Source organism: Poromitra crassiceps, assembly GCF_964638095.1.
Source record: "Poromitra crassiceps genome assembly, chromosome: 10".
NCBI lineage: Eukaryota > Metazoa > Chordata > Actinopteri > Beryciformes > Melamphaidae > Poromitra > Poromitra crassiceps.
Window position 1 is genome coordinate 20,250,618 of NC_139631.1, and position 10,277 is coordinate 20,260,894.

Genomic DNA, 10,277 nt, shown 5'->3' on the forward strand with positions numbered 1-10,277 from the left:
AAAGCCAAAGTGTGACAAGAAGCGCTGAAAGAAGGCCCGGGGTTGCAGCTGCTGCCTTCCCAGTGTGTGTGAGGCCGTGTTTGGGCTCGAGGTAGAGGGACAGCAGGGCGATGTGGGCCCTGGTGACTGAGCTGCTCTTCAGCTTCGTGCTGTTGGCTTTCCTGGTCATCAGCTGTCAGAATGTCATCCACATAGCCAGCGGCTCCGTGCGCTCCGTGCTCACCTACATCCACGCTCAGCTGGACCGCGAGCTAGGTGAGGTGGAGGAGTGGTCGATGAAGAGGAGAACGTCACCACCAGAGTGGTCCGCCGCAGAGTCATCCTCCAGGTAGCACATATGGAGAGACAGAGAGGGGGAGTGGAGAAGAGACATGGAGAAAAGGGTGTGTGGAAATGCAGGCAGGAAACAGTAATAATGGGGGAGAGCAGGAGAAAATGTGATGTTTGGAGAAAGCCTGAGGGGTGATATGAGGTTTGTTGTGACATGGGTGAATGACTGTACACTGCAGTTGAGAGGAAGGGGCGTGTCATAAGCAGCGGCGAGGCTTAACCCGAGAAACTGTGTACAAGAGGAAATGCTAGTTATACATTTGTTGACAATGACTAAATAAATCAATGATTTAAGGATGTTAATCAAGTAAAGATGATATTTTTTCTTTTTTGTATTCTGGATAGAACTACAGTAGGAGGACATATTTAGACTGTAGCTATAAGTACGTCCTGCGCTGTTATGGATGTGAATAGATCTCCTTGGGCTCAACCGGTTTAAACTCCACTTCTATAAAAGCCCTATGGCATTCTGCTTCCTTTCTCAACCTCCCCTGGTCTCGACACAGACACTGAGCCACACACACACTGAGCCACACACACACTGAGCTACACAGACACACTGAGCCACACACACACTGAGCCACACACACACACTGAGCCACACACACACGGAGCCACACACACACTGAGCTACACAGACACACTGAACCACACACACACTGAGCCACACAGACACTGAGCCACATAGACACTGAGCTACACACACACTGAGCCACACACACACTGAGCCACACAGACACTGAGCCACACACACACTGAGCCACACACACACTGAGCCACACACACACTGAGCCACACACACACACAGACACTGACCGGTGCCTCTGTGGATTTTGGAGGCTGGTGGAGTTTTAGCGACCCGCCCTTGCTCTCAGCTCGCCTGTCTGGCTGCAAGAATCTCCTTGATCTTATAAATAGCTGCACTGAAACCCCTGCAAATGACTGTATTAAGAGTAACTACCGTGCTCTCATAGACCTCATGAACTGTCATTATAAGTGCTAACAGCACAGAGTAGGATCATTAGTGAAGACTGTGGATCTTAGCTGTACGGGCTTCGATAAACAACACCCGTCTGTCCCCCGCCCCCACTCTCTGTGGGGGCGGGGAAGGGTTCCTGGCTGTCAGTGATGATATTCTGTATGGCTATTTTAAAGTGCTCCATTGTGCTTTCATGATGTTTTCTGACTGCACATTCCCTTTGTACTATCCTCTAGTCATGTTTTGGGAATTCACAGCTTGTAGAGTGGCCTGTGTATTGAAACCCTTGCATCACATAAGTCCAGTGCGTTCAAGCAGAGACATTGGCTTTACGTTATCATAAATGTAGTTGGAAATGAATCTTTCTTTGAGCAGTTTATAATATTCCGGTTGAGGCAGCGACTCCTTTATGGTTTCATGCAATACATCACTGAAGGCCACAAACACATTTGTGTCCGCAGGGTGACGAGGTGGAAGATCTTGCTGGGGAGCAAGTAAGCGAGGAGCAGTTCACAGATGAACATGGAAACATTGTCACAAAGAAGGTCAGCCATTTCAGCATGCATATATACTGTGTTCTGACACTGGTGGTCCAGTCAGTCACTCACCTAATGTCGATCTCACAATACTCACACAGCATCTCTCCACTGAAATGATTATTTCAGCGAATAATCATGATAAAGTTCATCAGCCATCATCTGCACCCGCATGGGAATATGTCCCCTTGATGCAGTGGGTACTGCATAGCATGGGACATTCATTTTAATTTGTGGAGGTTTGCTTCCGCATCTGAAAATAAACATATTTGATGTTGATTTTAGGAAGACATGTGACTAGATACTGTTTTATTTTGAGCATAACTCATTGATTATGCCTGTGTGGAGCACAAAGAATCAATGATAATCACTAAACCCCATTCAATATTGCCTACCATTTCTTTTTCTTCCGTCAACTCTCTCTCCCCCACTACCTGGTTTCATCCATCACTCTCTCCCGCCCTCCTGTGTGTGTGTGTGTTTGTGTGTGTAGATTGTGCGGAAGGTTGTGCGCAGAGGGAAGGGGTCAGGTGAGGAGGGGGTTCAGGAGGTGAGCGTGGAGGGCTCTCTGCAGGATGCCAACGAGCTGGAGATTGACGCTGAGCAGTTCATGAACTACGCCATCCTGGGCCGCGACAGCAGCAAGGTGGGCTTCTGATCTGAGGCCTGGCCTTGCAACACCTGAGGCTCCCGTTAGCTAGGAGGCGCAGGGGGCACTCACAGCCTAAAATGGACTCGATCATATCGGATCATGTGGCAGAGCACCATCTGATGATGAGGGCCCATTTGAGTTGAACCCGTGTAGTAGAGGTACTGGACCATGCCACGGCTGTCAGAGCCCAGTATGTGCTGAACAAGGGACAGTGAGCTTGAAAGACTCACCTGCTTCTCCCCACACTCTTTAGGTGGCAACCTGCATGAGCTACTGCCAGGCCTAGCACAATGTGTGTGTGTGTGTGTGTGTGTGTGCGTGCGTGCGTGCGTGCGTGCGTGCGTGCGTGCGTGCGTGCGTGGGTGCGTGCGTGCGTGTGTGCGTGCGTGCGTGTGTTTGTTTTGATCCTAAAAGGAATAGCCCTGTTTCATTATATCTTGGTCTAACTCTTTGCAGGTTGAGTGACACGTGTGATTGGTTGTTTGCTTTGCTGAATGCTGACCTTCTGTTGCAGTAACACCCAATAAGTTGATCTCATTCCTGCTTCATTTTCACCTTCTGCATGCAATCTAATGACTCCACTTTTGCACCTTGCTCTGGGATCGTAGCTTTCCCTGTTTCTTTTCTTCCATTGGGATGGCTGAAGTGCTCACAGCTCACTGGTCCACCCAGTGTTCACTGAGTTTAGCAATATCACCTACTAGTTCATATATCAGTTTCTTGCCTGTTGACCAAGAGGGAATGAATAGATCGTGGCTCCTTGCAGTGGTAATATAGTCCATTTTCTCCCCATCAGTAATCCCAATGACTGACTCCTCTGTCCATTCTGCCTTCATTAAAGTCTGTGGTCCTTTAACTGTGTGACTGTGTGCTGTCTCACTCAAAGCTGCAGGACTCTCTGAATCAGATGCTGGGTTAAATAGTATTCAAAAATATGTTTTGTTGTTGTTTTTCTTCATCTGCGTGGAATAGCAGATGGGCGGGGTTTAACACATCAGGACAATATTGTCAACTAAGCTGTATTCAGAGAATCCCATTCACATACTGTCCAGTGTACTGTATCGTCTCATGTGGTCAACCCCATCCATCTGGAACATAAGAAGGCCGAAACAACACAAAAATGTATTTGCAAATGTGATTTGACCCACGTCTGCTCTGAATCACATATAGATGTTTCTGATGCCTTCTCCCCTCTTATCTTTGACTGTCTTTTCAACCCCTCTGCACCATCACTTTTCTCCTTGCCTGACTGACTGTACATCATTTCTTCCTTTTTCCCCCTCTTTCCTCTCCCTTCACCTATTTTCTCCTCACATGTGTTTGTCTTACCACTCCTCCTTCTCCTGTTTCCTGTCTATCCTCTCCTCCCTCATCATGGCACCATTGCCTTCCTCTGCTGTTTCATCCTGTCTCTCTCACTTCTTGATCCTTCGTGCCACTCTCTCCCCATTTCTTTTCATTACTAACATCCCCTCAACCTGTCGTTCTGCTCCTGTCGTTCCACCTCTCCTCCATCCTTCCTCCTGGCTCTCCTTGCACCTCTCCTGCTGCCACCCATTCCCCCTGATGTAGCCCGATATTGTGGATGTGAAGAAGGGTGCTCAGATAGTGAAATGTGCCAGTCTGCGGAGAGTAAAGCAGTGAGGCAGACAGAGACAGGTACGGGACTGACCCACCTCGTCTGACCTGTGGGCTAGACCATTTAATCCTGTCTCTCTGGATTAAATGTACCATTAATTCAATACTAATGATGTTTAATGTGACGCTGTTACAGCAAAAGGATACTTGATGATGTAAATAACCATTTTAACTAATGGTTAATAATGTTAATCCATTAACAATAATAATAATAATAGCACAAAAGCAATGTCTGGCAGTGTTTGAACTTATAGATTGGCACTTGTCATTGTCATTTTAGTAATTGTTTTATGCCCACAAAAGTACAAATATATATTTTTTAGTATACAAAATGGAGAAAATTCAGATGCTGGAGAATTAACCCGCTAACTCGTGACTAGTAATTTCGGACCTGACTAATGCAGAATTTCAGTGGGAATTAAACTGGAGACAACAGACTAATAGAAGATCCTTAATTATTTTAACCTGGATGAATTTTAACAGATTGAAAATTCTTAATTGAATAACAAAAAGCTAATTAGTCTTTTACAATCTGAAAATACAAAAGAACTCCCCTAAACTATAAAGGACATTTTGTTCACTTCAGATGGACAACAGAAGTTTGATATTATGTTGTAGTGATTTGGATACATTAGTCATTTAGTTTAGCAATTAATTATATATTAATTATATCATTATTATATTATATAATATATTATATTATATAATGATATCAGCCCCACAGACAAAAGTCTGACACAACATGCATGCATGCAGCAAAGAAGAATCAAAGAAAGAATTTCCTTGAGACAAACTGAACTGAAAGGAGGCCTGTAAGACAGTGGTTCTCAAACTTTTTCACATCACGACCCCTAAACTGACACAAATTAGACCACGGACCCCCATTTGATAAGATTTTGTCCCCAGATCCCCCATCTGATCATATTTTAGCTTATGTGTGACGACCCTCCCACTCTCCTGGCCCTGGTTTTGGGGTCGTTAAGCTGGTGCACTCATTGGGCTTAAGAAGACCTTCAGACCGTTGAGTCTCTCCCTCCTCACAATGCACCTTTTGTCCTGTTCATTTGTTTAATGTAATTTGTTTAATGTAGTTTGTATTATCTGGTTATTTTCCCTTAGTTTTAGTTGATATATTATTGTTTTAACTTTTACTTTATGACTCCCCTCATTTGTTACTTCCTTGAGCCGGGTTGTAACCTATGAGCTGAGTCATACACCAAAGTAAAAGTTAAAACAATAATTTATTAACTAAAACTAAGGGAAAATAACCAGACAGCATTAACTACATTAAACAAGGTGAGTAGAGAGAGAAACTGAATGGTCTTGAAGGTCTTCTTAAGCCCAATGAGTGCACCGGCCCAGGTGCACCCAATCATCCTAACAACCCCAACACCAGCCTCCTGCAAGACAGGGCCAGGAGGGAGGGTCGGCACATTTTTTGATGTTTTATTGCAGAAAGAGTATGAACCCGATGACCAAAATAGTCATACATTCTGTCATTGTGTTACTTATGGTTGAAATTCTAGTGAAAATAAATTACTACTTTTTTTGCTGGGGACCCCCTGGAACCCCCTCGAGGACCCCTGGGGGTCCCCAGACGCCACTTTGAGAACCACTGCTGTAGGACCCTGTTCTCAAGGTCAAAGCTGCAAGGCCAGTTGTCCTTTGAAATGCAAACTGTCTGGAGCAACTGTCTGTGTGTGTGTGTGTGTGTGTGTGTGTGTGTGTGTGTGTGTGTGTGTGTGTGTGTGTGTGTGTGTGTGTGTGTGTGTGTGTGTGTGTGTGTGTGTGCGTGTGCGTGTGCGTGCGCGTGTGTGTGTGTGTGTGTGTGTGTGTGTGTGTGTGTGTGTGTGTGTGTGTAATATACCATCCATGCTTTATGAGACACGTGTGACTTGCCCTTTCTAACGTAACGGCCATGACATTCCTCAGATAACTGATATTTCAACCCGCTCACTACTGACTGTAGAACTGCTTGTGTGAGGCCATTTTTGCCTAAACAATGGTGCTAAATGTATGTATTATATTGCAGCCTATAGCTACTTACAAGTAGTTGTAGCAAATGTGGATATCAATTAAATGACTGATCAAAATGAGAGACAAATTTTAGAGATATTTTAGCGCCTTTCAGTTTGGGGGAACTTCACAGATCAACATTTTATAGCCAAGACAGCCTATAGCAGTGTTTGCTTGGTATATTAATACATTTATAGATAGACATACCTAGTCATCGACTCAAACATGCATTTATATATTCTGGAGACTAGTGTTGTGCAACTTGCATGCAGGATCCTCAATAGATTCCTTATTTTGTCATTGCTCAGTCAGATGCAGCATGGCATGTCCTATATCAATGTGTTGTCCTCTCTCCACAGGGTTCTCCGCAGGATTCGACCCCCTCACCAAACCCATCCTACTTGGACACATGACCGGCAGCAGCTGACAGTCGGAAGAACACCCATCAAAATGCAGACAGTGAGAAATGAACGGCAACAGACACCCAAGTCAATGATAACAACCACGACGGCTACGTCTATCAGCACGCACCAGAAGAGAAGGATATGGATTTACTTGTAGTTTTTATTACTTTTTGTTTTTTTAAAGAAACAGTGAAAAAAAATCTACTACTAGGCTAGAAGCATGATTTCGTATAAAACAAAAAACCAAACACAGAAAAAAAAAACTAGCAACCAAAACGTGCTTCCTGTTATCTGTATCAGCATGAGTGACTGCTGCCGCATGGCCTGTCTTTAACTACAATACTGAGGGAATATAGGGGCGGGTAAAGCGTGGGGCGGGACAGGGAGAGGACACCGCTGTATGGGACGGGCATGCAATGTAGGGTATGGTCAATCGCTGGCCCATTTTCTAAATAAACAGGGAAAGATGTGTCAGTCAAACTTTAGAGAAAAGGGAGACTGTGAAATATTGAGAATTGCATAATCTCTAGGCAACAGGTTACTCCCCCTCCTCCCTGCCACACTCTTCCAGCTAAGAACATCAAACTACAGTCGTTTCACCACCACTCTGTCCCAGTGCTCTCAAAGTCCAGTAAGCTACACTGTCACCCAAGGATATTGGTGTTGTACATAATATCGTATGCACTGAAACTGCTATACGTGACTGTGTGTTACGTGTGTGTTGTTTATGTTATAAGATCCCTATGCGATGCCGCTGATGCTGCTGTTTCAGGTACATAAGGTATTCCTCCCTGTTTTTCTCGTTTGGTTCGTTCTGTCTAAACCTATATATTATTCTATATATCTTGAGATCTTTGTGGGTACAAGAACAAACAAACTGTGCTGTTGCTCTGCCTATTTTTATCCGTCAGGTTTCTGTGTGTCAGGTTGTTTGTTGATTTGTGATTTCCATGTGGTTCCACCCTTTCCTTTTCCACACATCACAGTTTGAGAGGGAAGAACTAGGTTTGGCTGTTTGTTTTGTTTTTTGTTTTTAGCTTTGGGGATGGAGCCTGTCTCCCCCAGCCTTCCCTCAGAGTGTTTCCTTGTGTGGAGGGTGAAGATAACAGATATCAGTGTGTACTGTGTCATTGTGGAGCTTGTGATGATCTGATTTCCTCAATGAGCCAAAATCCTGATACCTGCGTCCTCCCAGCCCTGCTCAACCCCCCCCCCCCCCTTCCCCCCACCACCACCACCGCCGCCTGCCTCCAGTTGGCTTCTCAGACTAGATGTAGCAGTCCTGCCCGCCTCCAGTAGGGGGCAGGATCCCACCTTCATTTAGTAGCAGTGTCTTGACCTCATGGGGGTAGGGAGTCTGATACCTCTACCCGTGAGGGACATTTATAGACCATTTCTCCACCAACACTAGATGTCACATGACGAAACACTGGTAGAGACGTAGCACTAGATTGGGCTGGGGAAGGTGATGTCGGCTGGAGCGAGGGAAGTGAAGTGTGTTGAGATTTGATGTTTGTCTTCTTGGCATTTCTTTGGAGTGTAGCAAAGACAGTCAGTCACCAATCACTGTGATGAGAAACTGTTATTTTGACCCCACAACTGTGAGCATGGCCCTTCCCGAACCCTGTCTCTAGTTTCGCTCCTTTCTTTATTGTTTCTTGTGCTTTTCTTCATGGTTTACTGTCTTAACTTGACTTCAGAAGAAGCAATAACGCTTACGAAAGGAAGGATTGTGTGCGTGTGTGCGTGTGTGTGAGACTACTGTATATCAGGATCATAGTTCATGTTCTTCCTAAGATCGAGCTTATCACTCTGTTAATCATAGCTTTACTCTTCAGTCAGAAATGATGTCAAAACATTAGTATTCCACATATCACTTTGCCTGTTTGGAAAGGAAAAAGATTTAGTTTTAATACAGACTTAAATCAATCAATAGTAGGAAACTGTGTCTCTTTGCCTCACAGTATTTACAATTTGACTTCTATGTGTGTTTCTTCGGGCTCGGGCAATTAAAGGTATAGAACTTCATACCAGCCATCCCATCTGTCTCATGCAAAGTGCCCAATGTCTCCATTTGTGTTCATCATCAAGAGAATGTAGAAGTGTCTAGTCATCATTTTTTTAAGCCTTAATGACATTCATATGCACCTTGAGAGAAACCCTAATGTGTGTGTGTGCTTGTGCGTGTTCTCGTGTGTGTGTGTGTATGTGTGTGTGTGTGTGTGTGTGTGTGTGTGTGTGTGTGTGTGTGTGTGTGTGTGTGTGTGTGTGTGTGTGTGTGTGTGTGTGTGTGTGTGAGAGAAAGAGAGAGAGAGAGAGCTTTTAATATCACTTATTCAGTCCTAGTTATTGGGACAAGTCAAAGTTGTGATAATATCACAGGAAGTAATATTGCTAATGGACTCTCAGAATATATGTAATCCAAACTCACATTTTTTTAAAGAGATTTACCTCAAATAAGCGTGCCATCCCTCATTACACAAATTACTACACTGCTTTCTAACTATATGTTAGAACTGATCATTACATTGACTACTTTATTATTGAGAAATATTTAAGTCACAAAAACTCAAAGTTGCAATAAACATCCACCCAACAAGTCTGTTTAGTGAGGCTTTGCAGCCAGATGATGAATGTAAAGTCTTGGTATAAGTCTTGATATAAGCTAGACATAATGTGTTGGCTCTGTAGTTTAGTAGATGATAGGCTATTCACTCGGTTATTTCAACTCAATATCTGTGATTGCTCATCAAACATATGACTTCAGTCCCAATTTCTTTGAAACATACAATCACCCATGAGCGATTCAAAGAGAGAAGCCTCAATGTTTTTTCATCTTCTTTTTTTGACATTTTAACAAATATCCCTTCATCAAAGATTATTTTAATTTTTTTATATTTCTTCATTTAATACCTCTTAAAAAAAGTTAGATGTCAATAAAGATTAAACAGATTACACAGTATAGTGTCAAGGTGGATTACCCCTTATGTGACAGCATGCAGTTTGCTCAGTAAGGGCTCATACAGTATGCTAAACTTCTATGTTTAGCTTATGAACCAGGGGCCATTTATGGATCAAATGCTGATGTGAGGTGCAGAGAGATGATCTGACAGTAACAGTTTTATCTTTAACGGCAAGGTTATGTGGAACTGTGGTGGCTTGGTGGCTTTGATGGCTATAGGCTTTCAAGATGACAAGCATTTCTCCTCAACACAGCCCACCCCTGATCTATCGCTGCCCCTTACCAAATATATGATTGAGCCAGTTCTAAGGCTTCCACATGGTGACAGTTTGAATGGAGGAGTCGATTTTAGTGCAAGCAGAGGGAGGAGTGGCTTCATCGGACAAATCAAATGGAATAATGGGAAAAACCCCTGCACTAAGGGATGACTGAGATGACGCCATGCACAAAGTTCATGCAAAAATATTAACTGTTGCAAAAACTAGAGAACACATGTATATTCCTTTAGAATGGATTGAAGACATTATTAACGCAATAGCATATTACTCAATACTAAGGAATGCAACTGCGCAGATGCACAGAAAATGTTTTTAACATAAAAGGCTATATATATAAATATATATAAATATATATATGAAATATATGAAAATATATATATTTACTTAGAATGCTATGCACCCTTACTTGTCAACTGGGATTCTAGTTATATTATGGATGTACTTTTAGCATCATACAGCCGTAGCTACCAAGAGACTGTTGA

At 43.4% G+C, this 10,277-nt stretch overlaps 1 protein-coding gene across 1 annotated transcript in view; it reads left to right on the forward strand.

The window, feature by feature from the left end:
• The window catches only part of ank1a (ankyrin 1, erythrocytic a), a gene marked incomplete at its 5' end in the record, with an annotated part of 132,459 nt that extends 128,302 nt beyond the window's left edge, over positions 1-4,157 (forward strand). Inside the window, 5 exon segments of the mRNA XM_083645322.1 lie at positions 96-270; positions 273-328; positions 1,771-1,854; positions 2,339-2,491; positions 4,070-4,157. Coding sequence (XP_083501448.1) covers positions 96-270; positions 273-328; positions 1,771-1,854; positions 2,339-2,491; positions 4,070-4,141 — 540 coding nt within the window. The 3' untranslated portion in view covers positions 4,142-4,157.
• Between the last annotated feature and the right edge of the window lie 6,120 nt (positions 4,158-10,277).